This window comes from Panthera pardus, unplaced genomic scaffold (assembly GCF_024362965.1).
Source record: "Panthera pardus isolate Hobbes unplaced genomic scaffold, ASM2436296v1 HiC_scaffold_13, whole genome shotgun sequence".
NCBI lineage: Eukaryota > Metazoa > Chordata > Mammalia > Carnivora > Felidae > Panthera > Panthera pardus.
Window position 1 is genome coordinate 172,189,854 of NW_026526688.1, and position 21,939 is coordinate 172,211,792.

General features: G+C 37.7%; 1 protein-coding gene across 4 annotated transcripts in view; it reads right to left on the bottom strand.

Moving 5' to 3' along the window:
- The window catches only part of WDR19 (WD repeat domain 19), a 113,275-nt gene that overhangs the window by 69,067 nt on the left and 22,269 nt on the right, over window positions 1-21,939 (bottom strand). For all 4 annotated transcript variants that reach the window (XM_019413964.2, XM_019413961.2, XM_019413956.2 and 1 more), the window contains exons 7-14: window positions 18,804-18,884; window positions 16,816-16,928; window positions 16,140-16,313; window positions 6,940-7,010; window positions 6,305-6,477; window positions 6,098-6,212; window positions 5,145-5,251; window positions 4,323-4,445 (exon numbers count right to left, since the gene is read on the bottom strand). In XM_019413964.2, the coding sequence (XP_019269509.1) occupies window positions 4,323-4,445; window positions 5,145-5,251; window positions 6,098-6,212; window positions 6,305-6,477; window positions 6,940-7,010; window positions 16,140-16,313; window positions 16,816-16,928; window positions 18,804-18,884 (957 nt within the window). The remainder of the gene's footprint in view (window positions 1-4,322; window positions 4,446-5,144; window positions 5,252-6,097; window positions 6,213-6,304; window positions 6,478-6,939; window positions 7,011-16,139; window positions 16,314-16,815; window positions 16,929-18,803; window positions 18,885-21,939) is intronic.

Below are 21,939 nucleotides of genomic sequence, written 5' to 3' on the forward strand. Positions count from 1 at the left end.
TGTTTTAAAACTATATTTCATGTTTAAAAAGTTAAGTGGAGACATGGAAGACTAAAAAAAAGAAACATATCTTCTACAGATGAAAATACCACATGTGAATTGAAAAATACCTTGGATGAGACTAATGACAGATTAGACACTACAGAAGAAAAGGCTAATGACCTTGAAATACAGCAGTAGAAACCATCCAATATGAAAAAAAGAAAAAATAACAAAATTATTTGAAGAGCACCAATGCTAGGATAGCTTAATGGGTTCAATATAATTGTGTATTTTTTATTATTTGATTTTATCTAATTTGTTGACTTCTTAGCTACAACTTTGTTATTTTAGTGGTTTTTAGGTTTTGTAGTATACATACAACCTGTTAACAGGCATCTACAAAAGATCTGTAGCTAAAATCATACGTCATGGTCAAGAACAAGATGAAGATACCACTCCCACCATTCCTATTCAACAATGAATTGGAAAAAAAGGCATCCAGATTGGAAAAGAAGTAAAACTACCTTTACTCAGAGATGACATGATCATCTATATAGAAAATCCAGTGGAATTTACAAAAAACTACTAGAACTACTAAGTGAATCTAGCCAGGCTGCAGTATACAGAAATAATACACAAAAATCAGTTGCACTTCTATATGCTAATTAAAAATTAAAATGTAATACTATGTATTAAAAAATGAAAAATGCTAAAATACAAAAATATGAAATACGTAGGTATTACTCTGATAAAAGGGGTATTGGTACACAGAAAACTTGAAAACACTAAGATAAAGAAAACCTAAATAAATGGAAATATATACCTTGCTCATTGGTGAGTAGAGTTTAAGATGGCAACTGATCTGTAAGTTCAACATGATACCATTAAAATTCCCAGCAGCTTTTTTGTAAAAATTAACAAGCTTATCATAAAATTCAAATGGCGATGCAAAGTACTGAAAATGGCCAAAACAACTTTGAAAAAGAAACACAAAGTTGGAGGGCTAACACTACCTGATTTTAGGACTTATTATAAATTTACAGCAATTAAAACAGCATGATACTCTTATAGACACACAGATCAATGGAATGAGCAATTCCAGAAAAAGACCCACTTATTTATGGATAATTGATTTTTTAAAAATGTTTATTTATTATTTTTGAGAGAGAGGTGTGGGAGGGGCAGAAAGCAAGTGAGACACAGAATTGGAAACAGGCTCCAGGCTCTGAGCTGTCAGCACAGACCCTGATGCAGGGCTTGAACTCACCAACTATGAGATCATGACCTGAGCTGAAGTTGGCCACTTAACCGACTGAGCTACCCAGGCGCCCCTATGGGACAACTGATTTGTGACAAAAGCACAAAGATGATTCAGTGGAGGAAGGACAGTCTTTTCAACAAATGGCGCTGGAACAATTGGAATATCTATAAACAAAAAATGAACTTTGATCTATACTATACCTTACAGTATAAACAAAAATTAATTCAAAATGGATCGCAGAACTAAATATAAAACATAAAGCTATAAAACTTACAGAAGAAAACATAGTCGAAAAACCTTATGACCTTGGGTTAGGCAAAGATTACTCAGGACACCAAAAGCACAATGCATAAAAAAAAAAAAAATTCATGTTGGACTTCATCAAAATCAAAACACTTTTCTCTTTGAAAGACACTGGTAAGAGAAAGAAAAGAAAAGACAACTCATGCAATGAGAGAAAACACTTGCAAAGTATATATCTGATAAAGGACTTAAATCCAGAATATATTAAAAAAAAAAAAAAAAAAAAAAAAACCTCTCAAAAATCAATAATAAGAACACAACCCAATTAGGAAATAGCCAAAGAAATTTGAACAGACATTTCACCAAAGATACACACAAAGCAAACAAGCACATGAAAAGATGCTCCACATTAATCCATTAGAGAAATGCAAATTAAAATCACAATGAGATTTCACTTAAGATACACTTAAGAGTGGCTAAAATTAAAAAGACTGATCACGTCAAATGTCAGTGAGGATGTAGAGGAATTGGAATACTCACATACTGTTGATGGGAATGTAAAATGGTACAATCAATTTACAGAACAGACTGTCAGTTTCTTAAAAACTTAAACACACACATGCCATATAATGTAGCCATTCTACTTCTTAGGTATTTATGGAAGAGAAAAGAAAGCATGTGTCCATGCAAAGACTTGAACATGAATGTTTATAACAGCTTTATTTGTGAAGACCCCATACTGGAAACAATCCAGGCTGGAAACAACCCCAAACTAGAAACAGCCCCAATATCCATCCTTAGGTTCTTGATTAAGCCAATTATAATAAATGCATACTATGAAATACCACTCCAGCAAGAAAAAGGAATCAACAATTGACACACACAGTAGGAAATGAATCTCGAAATAATGGTACTGAATAAAAGAAGGCAGATAGAGGGGTGCCTGGGTGGCGCAGTCGGTTAAGCGTCCGACTTCAGCCAGGTCATGATCTCGCGGTCCGTGAGTTCAAGCCCCGCGTCAGGCTCTGGGCTGATGGCTCGGAGCCTGGAGCCTGTTTCCGATTCTGTGTCTCCCTCTCTCTCTGCCCCTCCCCCGTTCATGCTCTGTCTCTCTCTGTCCCAAAAAATAAATAAAAAAAAACGTTGAAAAAAAAATTTTTAATAAAAAAATTTAAAAAAAAATAAAAAAAATAAAAAAAATAAAAAAAAAAGAAGGCAGATAGAAAGGAGTACATATTGTATGATTCCATTTACATAAAACTAGAAAACAGAAACTCATTTATAGTGACAGAGAGCAATCAATGTGGTGGGACAAGAAGGAAGAATCATAAAGGGGTGTGAGAAAACTTTTGGGGGTGATGGATGTTCACTAGTTTGACTGAGTTGATGGTGTTTCACAGGTATATACAGGTCAAAACTTACCAAATTGTGCTTTAAAAATTTTAATGTTTTAATTCATTTTTGAGCCAGAGAGAGACAGAAGAGAGAGAGTATGAGTGGGGAAGGGGCAGTGAGAGAGGGAGACACAGAATCTGAAACAGGCTCCAGGCTCTGAGCTGTCAGCACGGAGACCAATGCGGGGCTCAAACTCATGAACCGCGAGGTCATGACCTGAGCGGAAGTTGGACGCTTAACCGACTAGACCAGCCAGGCGCCCCTCAAATTGTAGCCTTTAAATAGTGCAGCTTGTTGTCTATCAATCATACCTCGATAAAACTTTAAAAAACATGACGTAGTCAGAATCACTCAAGAAAGACTGAGATAAATGCTGACTTAATGTCAGACCACCACACCCTGAATTCTTACTTCAGAATGCCGTGTGGCACAGTGGAAAGAGTGGATTTTACATCAGGAGATACTGTTCACGTTCCACGTCTATCACAAACTTACTAACCTCTTAAAGTTCAGTGTCCTCATCTCTAAAACTTCTCTGCTTATTTTAGAAAACTAATGAGATAAAATAAGTGAGATCGGGGCTTTATAAACTGTCATGTATCATACAAATGTATTATATTTACTATTATTTACCATTTCCCTTGCCACTTTACCTGACACATGAGGCCTACCCTACTGGTGTATATTACTAAAAGGACTGATCATTTTAGGTCAAACTTAAAGTCTCCCTTACGGCAATAGTGTGTTTTAAGACATGCTCTTTTTTAAAGAACAGTTCAATGTGAGAAAATGAAACATTTAAAACAGTGAATTGCTTTTCTAATTAATGTGGAAAACTGCCCTTCCTACCACCTTTACTAAATTATTTTAGAGATTGAACAAGATAACAGATATGATAGGTTTTGAAAAATCTTTGAAACCTATATTTGTACAAATATAAAGTGCTATTACTATGTTTTATGTCCATGTGACTAATGTAATATTTAGAGGAGTAGGGTACTGGTGGTTCAAAAGACGAGACGGTTAAAGTGGGATTCTCAATACACAATTAATTGTACTATTTATTAAATGCCTACTAAATGTAGGCAGTGAAGATCTAAATGAGGTGGAATGAGGTGTCTTATGTTCATCACCACATTAAATCCTTAAAGGATCCAGATAAGGAAACTGAGGCTTGGAGGGGTTAAGTACCACCTAGCTAGTAATAGAACTGGCATGTGAGCCCAGACTTTCCAGGCTCCAAAGTCTGCTCTTTTTACTCTGCCATCAGAATTGCTTATAATCACAAAAGCACCTTGATAGCAAATCATGCCACCTATTTGCTGTACGTGTCTATCTACTGTATATAACAATATAATGTAACGTATACAATATACATGCATATTACAAAATAACAATTAAAAATTCCCCTATGTTCTGTATCAAAGAAGCCACTACGCACATCTGTGCCATAGATGAGGAAATCACCAGTTAAGGCATGGCATAAAATACGGCACTTATCATCCACTGCCGGGAAGAGTCGAGTCTCACGTTCTTCTTGAGCATCCAGGATTTCACTTTCTATCTAAAATACAAAAGAATAATAGCTTATAGGTGTATTTGACTAAACCTGGCCTGTAACCATCTAGGGAGATAGGAGAGGGTCTTCCTAAGTTCGATTAAACATTCAGACTACTGAATGTCTACTGAGAAAGACATCAGACAGGAACCACCTGGCAGGGCAGCATTAAACAACCCCTTTTAGGGGGAATGGTTTTTGCAGCAGGCCCTGCAGTGGTAATAGCTACTCTCTTTGGTTTCCCAGAAGCAAAGAGGCATGAAATAGATGTAAGAGAGGCCCTTGTTTAGGGACCACATTTGGGACCCAATGTCTTTTGAACAATAGGCTTCGTTTCAAGGATCCCCCCTAGCGACATGCCCAAATACAGAAGTCAATTCATTCCAGGAAGACCAGGCATATAACGTGTCCATCAGTTTTTAATTTCCCACTAGATGCAGTCTACCAACAGGATCTATTTTGCTGCGGCAGTGTTGTGAGTAGCACAGTGGATATTCTGTTGGGTTTCTTGGAAACAGAGCAGGAAAGTTAACTGAACATCTCATGCAGAAGGGGTAAAGAGTTCTGTTAGTCCCTTATGCACACCTGGCTTTCTAGCTTTCTGACCAAAGTTCTTGATAATATGACATTAGGCTGATGATCATCATCATTTAAACTGAGTCATCACTAGCCCTGAGGGCTCTGGGACATCAAAATTATACTTACCAAGTGCAACTGGACTTTGCCTTCAAAAAGTGCAGCAGCATAGTCAGAATGAAGGCAAACACTGGATACCGTCCCCAGATATTCCACATCTTTCAATTTTTTAACAGCTGTAGCAATAAACACACACACACATTAATAAATAAAATTACATAAAGATTTGCAAATAATTTTTACATGTGTGTTTTTAAGGGCATTCTGAACCAAAAATTTGTATTTTGGCCGTTCTAAAGACAATCTTAGTTGTCATATAGATTTGCCTTCAGGAATTCCATAGTGGTGCATGTGAAACCAAGTAAGAGAAAATAAAATCACACATAAAACAATGAAAAATTACACTTTCGTGACAATAAGCTTAATGGTGTACTCTATTGGGGGATAATTCTCAGGCTCACTCTACTCCTGAGGGAGATCTGACCCCCAAAGGGGAGAAGAAAAAGCAAGGCTTCCTTCAGGTGCTAATGGTCATTACTTCATGGATAAAAGGAGGGGGAAGGGACCCAACCACTAGCCTACCCAAGAAAGTGCCCAAGAAAGTCATTGTGCAAAGGTGGATCACACGTTACTTCATTTAGTTTTGCTCATGACCCCTTACAAGTAGAAGAATCCTCATTTTCCAGACGAAGCCTTCCAAAACAAGGCTCAGAGGGGTAGATAATTTGTCTACAGTCACCCATCTACAAGGAGCAGAAGGGGAATTTGAACTCGGGGCCTAATTCTAAAGGTCATACTCTGCCCACTGTATCAATGCTGTGTTCACTGAAAAGGTAAAGGATAAAATCCTTCCAAAAATTATGCCAAGTTTTTAGAGGACTCATATAACCATTTAAGCTAAGAAAGAGGCATCTGAAGACAAAGAGTGAAAGACCTGGTCTTAAAAGAAACTTTCAGCATTTCCCAAATAATAACAGAAATTACATGCTGGTTAAGAAAATGACAACTGGATTGATACTTGCCATTTTCTCCAAGGACATAAAACCAAGCTCGATTATTCATTCCCACGGCCAGGTGATAGAGCCCTACGGCTACAAAGTTGGGTTCCACATCAACAGACACTGTGATTGGCAGCTCCTAGAACACAGAAGAGTAAGAGTAGCAAGTCAACTGCTACAACCGTTTTGGTTTTACTGATAAATAGAATCAAAGTAACACTATTTTCATACTCCTTCTACAGGGTTGGCCACGGTGACTTCAAGGAGAGAGGTGAGATACGCAATCCTTGTGCTGCAGGCACCCCCGAGGATGGGAAGCTTGGTCAGGAAGACGTGCAGTGAGCCCCTCTGGGTAGACAGTGCCAGCAACTGGCCATCATCTGTCCAGGATAAGGTGCCCAACCCTGAAGTAAGTGACAGAGTAAAGGAGTAGTCAAAAACAAATAATACTGTTGCGGGCAAACGAATATTTTCATTTAAACTACAGAGACAAAAAAAAAAAAATCTTCAAGTGTTTTCTTTAATGGTCTATACAGACTAAAACTTCACTATGGACAGGCATGTGAGCATGAGCATTGATTCATTCAGTAGTGGCTCAAAGAGAAAGTATGTCAGAATTGAGATTTTATAACTGAAATTGGGATTAAACTCACTATAAATCTTTAGATGAACGTGGATTTACAGCTTTGTAGAGGAGTAGGTTCTTTTAGGGAAACCTAATGAAGGTTAGAGTTAGGGTTATTTTAGCAAACTCTAATGAAGGGTGTTAATTTTATTCCTCCCACAATGAATGCAAATCATATAATAGTAAACACACTACTCTGTCATTGCAATAAAATGTCACTCTGCTTCAGAAAAACCAGTACCTTTATTTTCATCATCCAGGTTGATTATAGCATACATATCTTTTAATTCTGCCAAGTCATGAATTTTAATGCTGAAAAATGAAAAAATATGTATATAAATATAAGCGTTAAGCAAAATTGTTTCAGTTCATGAAAAAGTGTAGGCTACAGAACAGGTCAGTGTTTTCCAAAGGGGCCTGTATAGGATAATCATTTGGGTCAAGGTAAGAAAATAGAATTTCTATAATTACATTTTACCTTAAAAAATTTTTCTTTGTGGGGTGGTGGTTGTGCCCGGCTGCATTCTCTGATCTATAGTTTTAGGAACAAGGAGGTTTAAGTTGCCCTGAAGAAAACTTTGTGTAGGAAAACTTTCTTCTGAGCAGCATTAATTATTTAAGAAGTAAAGGGTTTCTCTTATCTGTGTGCTCCTCCGACCACCCTGAGTTCTTTCATACAAAGAGAAATGAGGTATAACAGAAAGACCATTTATCTGGAATCACAAGGCATAGGTTGAAAGCTCTGAAAAACTGCAGGCATTTTGGGCACCTGGGTGGTTCTCGTGATCTTGCAGTTCGTGAGTTCAAGCCCCGCATTGGGCTCTGTGCTGACAGCTTGGAGCTTGGAGCCTGCTTCGGATTCTGTGTGTGTGTGTGTCTCTCTCTCAAAGATAAATAAACATTAAAAAAATACTAATGAAAAACTGCAGGCATATTACTTCATAGGGTTACAGAGAAGATAGGTCAGTTCATGCCAATGAAAGTTGCATAGCATAGTGTTGGGACACAATGGTTGTAAGATTTCTTTCCTCTTTGTCTCCTTTCCTCTCTCCTCCCTTCCGCCCTTCTAGGGTTTTCCCTTTATATATATTACTTCCTTGTTTTCATTTAACTTTTTATTTTGATATAATTGTAGATCCACATGCAGTTGTAAGAGAGAATATGGAGATTGTATATACAGAGATTGTCTATACCCTCCACCTTTCCTTACATGTTAATATCTTGAAAATCTACAGGATAATAGTATAGTCAAATAATGACATTGATATAACCTCTTTCAGATGTCCCAGGTTTTACCTGTATTCATTTTGTGTGTGCATGTGTACGTATGCATGTGTTTGTATTTCGTTCCATGCGATTTTATCACACGCGAGATTGCTGAGATCCAGGACCACAGTCAGGATATAGAATAGTTCAATCACAACAAGGATCCTTGTGTTGCCCTTTTATATATGCACTTAACCTCCTTCCTCTCCACTCCAGATGCATTCCTAAGCCCTGGTCACCACTAATCTGTTCTCCATTTCTATAACTTTATCATTTCAACAGGATTACATAAATGGAATCACACAGTATGTGACATTTTGTGAATGGCACTTTTCATTCAGCGTACTTCTCTGGAGGTTCACATCAGTTGTTGTGTGTATCAATAGTGTGTTCCTTTTTATGGCTGAGTAGTATTCCATGATGTGGATGTACTAGTTTAACCACTCACCCACTGAAGGACATCTGGATGGTTTCTAGTTTTTGACTATTACAAATAAAGCTGCTATAAACATTCATATTCAGGTTTTTCTGTGAATATAAATTTTCATGTGCCTCAGAAAAATGGCCAGGAGTGAAATTCCTGGGTCACACGGTAAGTGCATGTTCAGTTTTTGTTGTTGTTGTTGTTGTCTTAAGAAACTGCCAAACTAGGGCAGCTGGGTGGCTCACTGGGTTGAGCGTTTGACATCAGCTCAGGTCGTGATCTCATGGTTCGTGGGTTCAAGCCCTGCATCGGGCTCTGTTCGTGTAGAGCCTGCTTCAGATCCTCTGTCCTCCTCTCTCTGCACCACCCCCACCCATACTCTCTCTCTCTCTCTCAAAAATGAATAAAATTTTTTAAAAAAAGAAAGAAATTGTGAAACTGTTTTCCAATGTAGCTGTACCATTTTACACTCCTACCAGCAAGGTTTGAGTGATTTAGCTTCTCCTCATCCTTCCCAGCACTTGATGTTATAACTATTTTTAATTCTAGCCATTCTAATAGATGCATAGTAATATCTCATTGTGGTCTGAATTTGCATTTCTGGAATGGCTAATGATGTCAAATATCTTTTCATGTGTTTACCATCTATATATCTTCTTTGCTGAAATGTATGTCTTTTGCTGATTTTCTAATTGGATTGTTTGTTTTTTTTACTTTTGAGTTTTGAGAGGGCCCCTTATGCATTCTAGATACTAGTCCTTTGTTGGATACATGGTTTGTGAATATTCTTTCTCATTGTGCTGTTTATCTTTCATTCTCTTAACAGAATCTTTCATGGGGTAAAATTTTTTTAGTTTTGAGCAAGTCTAATTTTCCAATATTTCCTTATACAGATCATGTTTTTGGTTTTAAAACCAAGAACTCTTTGCCTAGACCTAGACCTAGAAGATTTCCCGTTTTTATCTAAAAATGCTACAGTTTTGCATTTTAAATTTAAATCCATGATCCACTGAATTAACTTTTGATTAAGGTGTGAAGTTTGTTTTCCGGGTTTTTTCCATATGGATATTCAGTTGCTTGGGCACCATTTCTTGGAAAGGCAATTTTAATTCTATTTAATTTTCTACTTTTGCCAAGAATCAGTTGCGCATATTTGTGTGGGTTTATTTCTGGCTTCTCTATGCTGTTCCATTGATCTATGTGTCTTTCCCTCTGACCATACCACATGGTCTTGATTACTGCAGCTATAAAGTGAGCTTTAATACTAGGTAAGATGATTCCTCTCATTTGATTGTTCTCTTCAAAAAAATTTTTTTTTAATGTTGATTTATCTTTGAGAGACAGAGAGAGACACACACACACAGAGCATGAGTGGGGGAAGGGCAGAGAGAGGGAGAGAATCCAAAGCAGGCTCCAGGCTCCAAACTGTCAGTGCAGAGCCTTTTGTGGGGCTTGAACTGACGAACCATGAGATCATGACCTGAGCTGAAGTTGGACACTTAACCAACTGAGCCATCCAGGTGCCCCTTGTTTTTTTTTAAAGATTGCTTTTAGCTATTTTAGGACCTGTGATTTTGCATATATACAATTGGTTCTTAAACAACATGGGGGTTGGGGGTGCCAAACCCTGCACAGTTGAAAATTGGCATATAACGTTTGACTCCCCCAAAAGTTAAATAGCCTACTGTTGACTGGAAGCCCTATCGATAATATAAACAGTCTATTAACACATATTTTGTATGTCATATGCATTATATACTGTATTCTTACAATAATGTAAGCTAGAGAAAAGAAAATGTTATTAAGAAAATCTTAAAGATAAAATACATTTACAGTACTGTATGTATTTTTAAAAATCTGCATGTAGGGGTGCCTGGGTGGTTCAGTTGGTTGAGTGTCCAGCTCTTGACTTCAGCTCAGCTCACGATCTCATCGTTCGTGGGGGTTCAAGACCTACCTGCACTGTCAGTGAGGAACCTGCTTGGGATTCTCTCTCTCTCTCTCTCTCTCTCTCTCCCTCCCTCCCTCCTTCCCTCCCTCCCTGCCCTTCCATTTTTTCTCTCTCTCAAAAAAAAAAATAAATAAACTGAAAAATAAATCTGCACATAAGTAGATCCAAGCAGTTCAAACATCTGTTGCTCAAGGATTAACTGTGTTTTAGCATAAACTTGTCTATATCTACAAAAAAACCACCTTGGGATTCTCATATGAATTTTATTAAATCTAAATTTGAAGAGAACTGATATCTTCACTATGTTCAGTCTTCTGACCTATGAACAGTGTGTTTCTCCATTTCTTTGGGTCTCTTGATTTCTTCCAGCATCATATTGGAATTTTCAGCACATAGACCCTGTACATGCTTTGTTAAGTGTAGATCTAAGTACTTCATTTTCTTTGGAGTAAAAAGGACATATTTTTAATTTGGTTTCCATAGGTTTGTTGTCAGTATATAGAAATGTGACTGATTTTTGTGCATTGATCTTGCATCCTGCAGCCATGCAGCGCTCACTCATTAGTTGTAGGCATTCCTTGTTTGTACTCCTTGAGATTTTCTACATACGCAATCATTTCATCTGCAAACAGAGATGGTTTTACTTTTCTCTTTTCAATCTGGATGTAGCTTATTTCTTTTTCTTGTCTTAAACTGCAGTGGCTAGAACTTCTAATATTAGGTTGCATTAGAGTAGTGGGAGTGGAGAGCCTTGCCTTGTTCCCAATCTCAGGAGGCAAGCACTCAGTCTTTCACCATGAAAGATGATGTTAGGCTTTTTAGTAGACATTCTTTATCAAGTTGAGGTAATTCCCCCCCATCCCTAACTTACTGAGAATTCTTATCATGAATGGGTGTTAGATCTTATGAAATATTTTTGTGTGTCAACTGATGTGATCATATGGTTTTTCTTCAGCTGCAGATATAGTAACTTCATTGAATTATGAATGTCGATAAGGCTTGCATACTTGGAATACATCCCACTTGGTCATGAAGTATAATTCTTTTTATATATTGCTGACTTCAGTTTGTTAAATTTTGTTGAAGATTTTTTGTCCAAGTTCATGAGAGATTGGTCTCTAGTTTTCTTTTTCTTTCTTTTCTTCCTTCCTTCCTTTCTTTCTTTTTCCTTTCTTTCTTTTTCTTTGTATAGTTTGATTTTGGTGTAAGGCCTTATAAAATAAGGTGAGAAGTGTTCCCTCCTCTTTTATTTTCTGAGGAGATTTTGTAAAATTGGTGTTAATTCTTTTTTAAAAAGAATTTGGTAGAATCCTCCAGTGAAACCATCTGAACCTGGAGATTTTTCAGGAGGCTTAAATTATTCAATTTCTTTAAAAGTTACAGGACTAATTCAGATTATCTGTTTCATCTGGGTTGAGTTTTGGTAGTGGTTTTTGAAGGATTTTTCCAGTCTTCTAATTTGTCAAATTTCCGAGTCGTCTGTAGTATTCCTCTATAGTTCTGAAGTTGTAGTATTCCTTTATTAGCCTTTTAATGGCTTCCAGATCTGTAGCGATATTCCCGTTTCATTCTTGATATTGGTGATTTGTATCTTTATTTCTGTCATTCTTGCTAGAAGCTGATCAATTTTTTATTTTTTAAAAAAAACACCTTTTTGTTTTTTCCAATTCTATTTTCAATGTCATCAGTTTCTGCTCTTTATTATTTTATTCCTTCTGCTTTGCCTTTTGTTTGATCTTCTTTTTCTAGTTTCTTCAAGTAGGAAATTAGATTATTGATTAGAGATTTCAGTTCTATGTATTTTTAAATTTTCTCTAGGATATACTCATGATTTATTTGGAGTAGGTTAATTTCCAAGTGTTCATAGAAGTTCCTGTTGTTTTTCTATTATTCATTTCAAGTGTGGTTATATTATAGCCAAGGAACACATTTTGTAGGACTTCAATTTAAATTTCTTGAGGTTTTGTGGGCACCAGGGTGGCTCAGTTGGTTGAGTGGTCAACTCTTGATTTCAGCTCAGGTCAGGATCTCAGGGTAATGGGATTGAGCCCTATGTCAGACTCTGCTAAGCATGGAGCGTGCTAGAGATTCTCTCCGCCTCCACACGCTCCCCCACCCACTCTCTTGCTCTCACTCTCTAAAACAAAATAAAAATAAATTTGTTGAGGTTTCATGGTCCAGGATATGGACTATCTTGGTGCATGTTCCATGGGTGCATAGAAAAAACATATATTCCATTGTTGGTGTAATGTCCAACAGATGTATGTTAAGTCTAGTTGGTTTACTGTGCTGTCCAAATCTATGAAGAGTTTAGCTAAGCTACTCCATGGTGCTGCTGCCTCAGCATCCATTCTGTTTGGCCAAATGGCCTTAAATTGACACCCCTCCCTCCTTCTTATAAGTGCATGCCCTAGGTAGCAGCCCAGAGTCACAAGCAAACGTAAGTTCTGGATGTGACTTCCCCAAAAGCCCTTGTGATCAACAGTCTCCCCTGCCTCCTACCACCTGTGTGCCTTATGTTCCCCTAGGATAAGATCTCTGGGGCTTACCCCACTCTTTTGGTTAGAGTTGACCAATTTGGACTTAGCCTGGGAAACCTAAAGCAGTTTATTCATGAACCCTATTTTTTCCATGAACCCTATTAACAGCACATGCCCCTGGTTGTCTCTTTTTGTCTGAACTGTGCCTTGAACTCTCCGTGAGACCCCTCAAGACAGGCCAGGTATTTCCTCCTGGACCTGTGAATAGTGAATTTCTCCATTTCAGTTCTTCTTGTTGTGTATTGTTGAACGGCAGCTCATGATCTGACACTGTGCTCTACTTAATAAGTGTCAATTTGATACTTTTAATTCCTGTTGAACTTCTAATTGTTCCATACATTACTGAAAGTGGGACCCTGAGGACTTCAACTATTATTGTTGTCTATTTCTCCTTTTAATTCTGCCAGTTTTTACTTCATCTATTTTGAGGCTCTGTTGCTAGGTGCGTGCTCATTGAGCATTGTTATATCTAATCAATATGCAGTCTCTCTCCCCATCCCTGTAATTTTCTTTGCTCTTTGTTTGATACCCAGACAGACACCTAGCTTTCTTTTGGTTAGCACTTGGATGATCTTTTTCCATCCTTTCACTTTTACCTGGTTATTTCATTACATGATTATGTTGAAGTGAGTTACTTACAACATATAATAGGGTCATTTAAGAATTCTAATAGTCTATGTCTAATAGCATTGTCATTTACACATTTAACATAGTTAATTGATCTGTGTGAACTTAAATCTACTGTTTTGTTTTTTGTTTGTCCCTTTGTTCCTGTTTGTCCTTTCTTGCCACTTTTAGATTTGAACATTTTTCAGTATTCCATTTTAATTTACCTATTGTGTTTTTGTATATATCTCTGCCTGTTTTTTAGTGGTTGCTCTAGATTATAACATACATATTTAATTTCACAGTCTCTTTAGAATCAGTATTTCACCACTTCAAATAATGTAGAAATCCCATATAACTTTAACCTCTTCCCTTTATGTTGGGGTTGTCTTATGTACTGCATCTTAATATGCTGAACATACTACCAGACAATATGATAATTTTGCTTTCAACAGCACGTATGTTAAAGGTCTCAAAAAAAAATGATCTATTGTATTTACCATTTCTGTCGTTCTTCCTTCATTCTTGATGTTCTGAATCCTCTGCTGTCATCTGTTCTGTCCCATCTGAAGAACTTCCTTCAGCAATTCTTCTAGAGCAGGTCTGCTAGCAATAAATTCCCTTCATTTTTCCTCACCTGAGAATGTTTCCATTTCACTTCATTACTGACAGATATTTTCACTGGGTAATGAATTTCAGCTGACTGTTCTTTTCTCTCAGCCCTTTAGGAAGCTGTGATGCTTCCTTCTGGCCTCCATGACTTATGGTGAGAAATCCACTGTCATTTAAAATGCTGTTTTTTTCTCTTTAGTTTTTAGCAGTTTATAATGTTATCTGAGCTAGGTTTTTTTGGACTTATTTGGACAATTTTTATAAAGGTACTACCTTTACCTCCATCCTCTTGGTACTGGCATCTTTTGATTGCCTTTTCCAAGCAAGTTGAAACTTTCTTGATTCTTTGTATGTCAGGCAACTTTGAGTTCTATTTTGGACATTCTGAATATTATGTTTGAGACTCTTGCACTTTGTCTAAGTCCCATAGAGAAGGCTAATTTTTTTTTTTTTTTTCTAAAGCAGGCAACCAATCCAGTTGGGTTCAGGCCACGAGTATCAACCAGGCTTTTGTGGGTTGTGGTTTCAACATCAGTTCCATTTTCAAAGGCTTTGCAGTCATATTCGGATATGTTCCTGTATGGCCCACTCTGTGGCCCAGAGGACTTGCATTATGATCTTTTAGTTCAGTTCTCAAAGTCTTTGGTATGTTTAGGATGAGATACACATGTATAGCTCAGGAGTGAACCTAGGAGCTCATAAATATCTTTAGATGCTTGCTTTCCAGAGCTCCTCCCTCTCTAGGATCTCCCTGGTATGTTGTGATTCCCTGGGGATCCCTTTTTTGGTCTTCCAGCAGTAAAGTTTGGGCTCTAGTTACCCTGCAGGGTCTTGTCCTTCCCACAACTGAACCCATACTGCCACCAAGCAGTGGGAGGGCAGGGAGAAAAGTAAGCAGCAGGGTTTACCCCACTTTCCTGGGACCACAGCCCCTGTAACTGGAGGAAGGTTACCCTCTGTCAGAGCTGTAGGCATCTGAGGGTCCTTCTTGCCGGAGCTGTTGCTGCCACTGCAGGTTGCTTGGTGGCCAGGGCATGAAAGAAGAAAGAAAGAAAAAGAAAGGAAACTGGGAAATTTCCCCAACTGTCTCCGAGCATAAGTAGAGTTCTCTTTCCTGCAATGTGAGCCAGAACCAGAGGACTCCTCTCAGAGCTCTCTCATTTAAGTTCTGGTTTCTACTTCTGGATTTTGGCTGCCTTCAGTCCTGAGAGATTGGAAGACGAATGGGAGACTCATTACTGGTTCACTGGTACTTCAAATTCTGGTCTTCTTCAATATGCCTACTATTTACTTTTTAAAGTCCTTAAATAGCTGCTCCATGCATTCTGCCCAGGTTTTTTTTTTTTTTTCTTCAATATATGAAATTTATTGTCAAACTGGTTTCCATACAACACCCAGTGCTCATCCCAAAAGGTGCCCTCCTCAATACCCATCACACACCCTCAGTTTGTTCTCAGTTTTTAAGAGTCTCTTATGCTTTGGCTCTCCCTCCCTCCCACCCCCCATCAACCCACAGTTTGTTCTCAGTTTTTAAGAGTCTCTTATGCTTTGGCTCTTTCCCACTCTAACCTCTTTTTTTTTTTCTTCCCCTCACCCATGGGTTTCTGTTAAGTTTCTCAGGATCCACACAAGAGTGAAAGCATAGGGTATCTGTCTTTCTCTGTATGGCTTATTTCACTTAGCATAACACTCTCCAGTTCCATCCACGTTGCTACAAAGGTCTGCCCAGGGTTTATAGCTGTATTCAGTGAGAGAGACAGATGGAATGTGCTTACTTCATATTACCTGGAATTACCTATTTTAAGATGGATTTTCAAGCATACTCAATTTTAGGTGTTGTATTTAGTTTACATCTAGTATTTATTTTAGGTTTTGCCCTGAGTGTTAACAGCAGAAGCAGTCTTAGAAATTTTCAATTGCAAACAGGTTTTAGGAGTGCAAGAAAGTATGGTGGATAGAGTCATATTAGCCATCAAAGTCTTGTTGAATATCTTCAATATTCCTTACATAAGCTTTCCTGGGAAAATGTGAATATAACTTACCAGGTATCACCACATGTAGCAGCTTTATTAAGCGTCTGTGATACTGCAATACTGGTTAGACTATCTTTGTGGTCACGAGCCTGAAATATCTCTTGCCCAATCTCTCTAATATGAGTGGAGATGACCACAAAAATTCCACGTGAAAAGCCAATCATGATGTAGCCATCACCATACCTATAGCAACAAAGGCAACAATACATTAAAAGGATGATTAACTATCATTTGCAATAAAGTAAATAAGCAAGTGCCTTAAAACTAAAGAACTACAGAATCCAATTTATCAAGGGCCACGTAATATGCTAGGTAGTTTCACATATTTAATTTTTTTTTAATGTTTATTTCTGACAGAGAAAGAGAGAAAGAGTGAGTGAGTATGAGCGGGAGAGGGACAGAGAGAGGAGGAGACATAGAATCCAAAGCAGGCTCCAGGCTCTGAGCTGTCAGCACAGAGACTGTTGTGGGGCTCAAACTCATGAACCATGAGATCGCGATCTGAGCCGAAGTCGGCCACTTAATTGACTGAACCACCCAGGTACCCCAAGTTTCACATATTAAATCATAGTTTACAATCCAGAAAATGTTACATATAGAAGTGAAAATGCTAAGGTCAAAAATGAAATATATTAGTAAGGAAAAACACACGGATATCTTTTGGTAATAAGCTTTTTTTACATACCACCTATAGCAGACAATGTTACCATAGCGCTGCTGAAATTCCAGATCAATTGGACTATCTGGTTCATTCAGATTATAAAGAAACAAAGTTTTCTTGCCAACCACCACACTGATCTGCCAGAAAAGATTAAGAGATCGTGCAAATGAATTACTCAGTACTTCGTGAAGACCAATAAGGAAATTCAAATAGCTAAATCTAATTTATGCAAACAATGAGCCAGGTTTACATTAAATGTTGTAACTAATAAGATAACAACGTGATTTAAAAAAATACATTGTAATATATAGTCTGGGAAGGGTCCTTGGCTTTACACACATCCAACATACCCTTTGAAAAGTACATTAAAATAGCTGGGTGTTACTTTATTTTATTTAAAAAAATTAAAAAAGAAAATTTTTTTTTAGCCTTTATTTATTATTGAGAGAGAGAGAGAGAGAGAGAGCGTGAGCAGGGGAGGGGCAGAGGGAGACACAGAATCTGAAGCAGGTTCCAGGCTCTGAGCTGTCAGCACAGAGCCTGACACGGGGCTCAAACTCACAAACTGTGAGATCATGACCTGAGCCGAAGTTGGATGCCTAACTGACGGAGCCACCCAGGCGCCCCTAAAAAAATTTTTTTTAATGTTTTATTATTTATTTTTGAGGGAGAGAGAGAGAGAGAGAGAGAGCAGAGGAAGGGCTGAGAGAGAGGGAGACACAGAATCTGAAGCAGGCTCCAGGCTCCAAGATGTCAGCACAGAGCCTGACATGGGGCTTGAACTCACGAGCTGTGAGATCATGACCTGAGCCAAAGTTGGATGCTTAACCAACTGAGCCACCCAGGTGCCCTTGGGTGGGCTAACTTTTTAAAATTCTCTACACCTCTCATTAGAGTTCTGTGCAATACAGGACTGTAAGTCTGACAAAGTTCCACTGAAACTGAATTCATATCCAGAGTATAGAGAGTTTTCCATCCTAAGAGGACATTCTGATTTTGAGCCACATTGTGTGGGTAATTGAGCTCAATTTTTTATATCATCATTCTTTCCATCACCTGCAGGTCACTGGTCAATGTAGCTAGACTAGTGTCCCTCCATTACTCACACAGTCAATATTTGATTGTAATTTTCAGTGCAGGGTTAACCTGTGTGAGGGATGGGAAGGAGTGTATTACTTATTTGGGCTCATTAAGAGTGATGGATTTATATAAAAAGAGAAACACTGATATATTTCCTTGATTCTACCAATTATAAGTCACTATCAATTAAATAGCTTTTTAAGAAATGGGATCATTTAATTTAAATATATTTGTATTAATTGTGAAAATCATCTGGATTTCAGAATATTAAATTGTGGCAGGGAAAATGCATCTAAGCTATTAACAAAATAAAAAGTACAATTTCCAGAGCTCTGGTCACCATCTCCAATAGCATGAAAAAAAAAATGATATAGAAATCAAGACTTCTATTTGTGAAGGCGCCCTCCCTGTTTTTACTACCACAAGAATCGGAAGAGCAACACCCACTGCATCAGGAAGATGCCTTCATCTGCTGTGACACCAGGTAGCTAGATGTTGCCAGCAGCAGCAAAAGCAACTTACATGCCTAAGAGACTGGAGCTTACACTGATTTAATAAATGACAGACCATAATTTATCACTATACATTCTGATCCATCCTAGAAAAGGAGAAAATATAGTCTACAAAAGTATCAAAATAACTTGGGCATGGATTTGACTTAGAATTCTTTAAAAAAAATTTTTTTAACATTATTTTTGAAAAAGAGAGAGAGAGAGAGAGAGAGAGAGAGAAAGAAAGAGAGACTGCGTGCACACAAGTGGGGGAGGGGCAGAGAGAGGAGACACAGAATCCAAAGCAGGCTCCAGGCTCTGATCTGTCAGTATAGAGCCTGGTGTGGGGCTTGAAACCACGAACTGCGAGATCATGACCTGAGCTGAAGTTGGACACTAAACCGACTGAGCCCCCCCAGTGCCCTGGTTTAGCATTCTTACTGTGCTTTCAGCAGCAGACATTCGATCATCAGTCTTCATCATGGAAAACTGCATGTCGCTAGGCTCTGATCTCACTGATGTCTGCAGGGATAGAAATGTTATCACTATGAACAAATGCAACACTTAAATTCATTCTGAATATTAATAGAACAGGTAACTTGCTTTCACTTCTGTTATACCTGAAAATCCCACCGTGATAAACCTCTAGAAATTCTGGATGAAACGGAACACATATCTTATCAAATAGATACATTAAGCTTGAAAGAAGGTAAGGAAAATTTCCAGGGACAATAAGCAAAGATCAAACCATAAGCCAAAGTATGTGTGCAACTATCCAGAGCAGTTGGTAAGGAGATAATAAAGAAGCCCATTTGATTTGGGCTGAGCTTTGAGTCAGAAGAAATGCCGAAAACATTCTTTTCAAATCAAACGTTCCTTCCTATCCTCATTATGATCTGAAGTTCAAATTTATACTTTGAGTGGTCTAGAAACTCCTTGGAGTGTTTATCAAAAGCAAATCCAAAGCCTCTTCCAAAGCTGCAAAAAAATTTCCACAGACAAGCCCTGCTGAAGATGAGCTCACAATTCAAAATGAGAAAAGTCACAAAGAAATAATGCATCAAGAGCAAAAGTCAGCAGATCTAAAAATAACAGAATTCTCAGAGAGAGATCATAAAGTAATGCTTTAAAATGACTAAACACATAAAAAGACTCATAAGTATGACAAGAGACTTTTTCTTTATAATTTTAGAGAGAGAGAGAGAGTGGTGGAGAGGGGCAGAGGGAGAGGGATAGCATCGTAAGCAGGCTCCAATGCTCAGTGTAGAGCTTGATGCAAGGCTTGATCCCACAACTCTGGGATCACGACCTGAACTGAAATTAAGAGTCAGATGCTCAACCAACTGGGCCACCTAGGCACCCTGACAAGAGACTTAAAAAAAAAAAAAAAATCCTGTCAGATTTTTAAGAGAACTACAAAGTACTTTTCTTTTTTAATTAAAAATACAGCTGACCCTTGAATAACATGGAGGTCAGGGTAGCCGAGCCCCTGCACAGTTCAAAATTGGCATAAAATGTTGATTCCCCAAAACTTAACTACTAATAGCCTACTGCTGACTGGAAGCCTTACTAATAACATAAACAATTAATACATGGTTTGCATGTTATGTATATTAAATACTGTATGCTTACAATAAAATAAACTGGAGAAAAGAAAACGTTATTAAGAAAATCATGGGGTGCCTGGGTGGCTCAGTCAGTTGAGCATCTGACTCTTGATTTCAGCTCAGGTCATGATCCCAGGGTCGGGGGATTGAGACTCACGTCAGGCTCCACGCTGAGCATGGAGCCTGCTTGAGATTCTCTCTCTCTCCCTCTGTCCCTCTTCCCCATTCACTTTATCTCCAAAAAAAGAAAAAAAGAAAGTCATAAGAGAAAATACATTTATGGTGCTGCACTATATTTATTGAAAAAAAATCCACATATAAGTAAATCTGCACCGTTCAAACCCATGTTGTTGAGGGATCAACTGTATACTTGACATACAATATCCTATTACTTCTAGGTAAACATCATAGTAGTTCAATATTTATATATTTTACAAAATTATCCCCATAAGTCTAGTACTATCTCACCATACAAAATTATTACGATATTACTGACTATATTCCCTATGCTATATATCATACCTCCATGACTTATTTTGCAACTGGAAATTTGTACCTCTTAATCCTATTAATGCCTATTTTGCTCTAAAGTACTTATTAAAAATGAAAAGAAGAATCACTAAAATAAAAAAACTCAAATTTGACCAAATTTCAAGAGTAAGTGAACTGATTTGATGAAATTATCCAGAAGTTGTAGTGACAAAAAGATATTACGAAAGAGAGTTAAAGAGATAGGAGGTCCTACATATGTCTAACTGACACTGCAGGAGGACAGAATAGAAAGAGCAAGAGGTAATACCCAAGAGATAATGACTAAGAATTTTCCAGAATTGATGAAAGACAGCAATTTTCAGATTCAAGAAATAAGACAAGTCCTTAACAGGACAAAGAAAAATAAAAGTACACAAGTAACACTAGAGTGATCTTCAGAATAAAGTCAAAATAATTCAGAGACAGTACCAAATAAAGCAATGCTTTTAATGTATGCTTTGCTTACCACAGGACAGCTTAAGTAGTATGTCTGATTCTGGAAGCATATATCTTAAAGATCAGAAATGGGAAATGTATGCAGATAATGGCTGAATATAGCGACTTCCTGGGATGCTATGTAGCAAAACATTGTAAGACCATGTCTTCATTCAGTGTTGATGTCTGATATGGATACAAAAGTGTGGAGCTAAAGCATTTGAACTGTATTATCATTCTAATTCAAAAGGGTACCAAAATAGAATGCTCAAAATTTTAGGTTTCTAGGAAATATCTTTTACACTAGTTAATCTTTCTTAAGAACCACTTTAATCATGCTATGGTTCTGCTCAACATGGTTGAGTTACTTCTGCTTAACTTTCAGAGCTTTCCAGATACAGGAACCAACTTTCTTCTTCAGCCTTATTTTCTATAAATTTTCAATCAAAGCCCACATCTTCAGTCAAGCCAATCTTGAACGAGCCATAAACAAGCTTCAAGTTTTTCTTCTTATCTTTGTTCTTGCTGCTTTGCGTGGGTTGAATGACAGACTGCTAAATGTCTTATGGTATCCACTAAAACAAGTTTCAGTGGGGCACACGATCGATGATCTACAGAGACTAAATTTGTAGCTTCCCTGGCAGCAGTATGGCGTGACTATATGATTAGGTTCTAGTGATATGAATGGAAATAATAAATGCATCTTCCAGAATAGGTCCTTTAAATGTTTCTTGCACTCCACTTCTCTTTCTCCCTTCCCTGGGGTGGAAATACAGATCTGGTGCTGTTAACTATGCATATGAAGACAAAACATCCTAGCAAATAGCAGAGCAGTAAGATGGAAGCAAGGAACCTGGGACTATGTACAGCCTTGTGAAGCAGACATGCAGAGATGATCTGCCTACCTCTCTCTGTTATATGAGAAAGAAAAAGAAGAAAAACCATCCAAACTACCATATTCTTAGAGCCCTTGTAATTTTGTTTTTTTTTTCAATATATGAAAT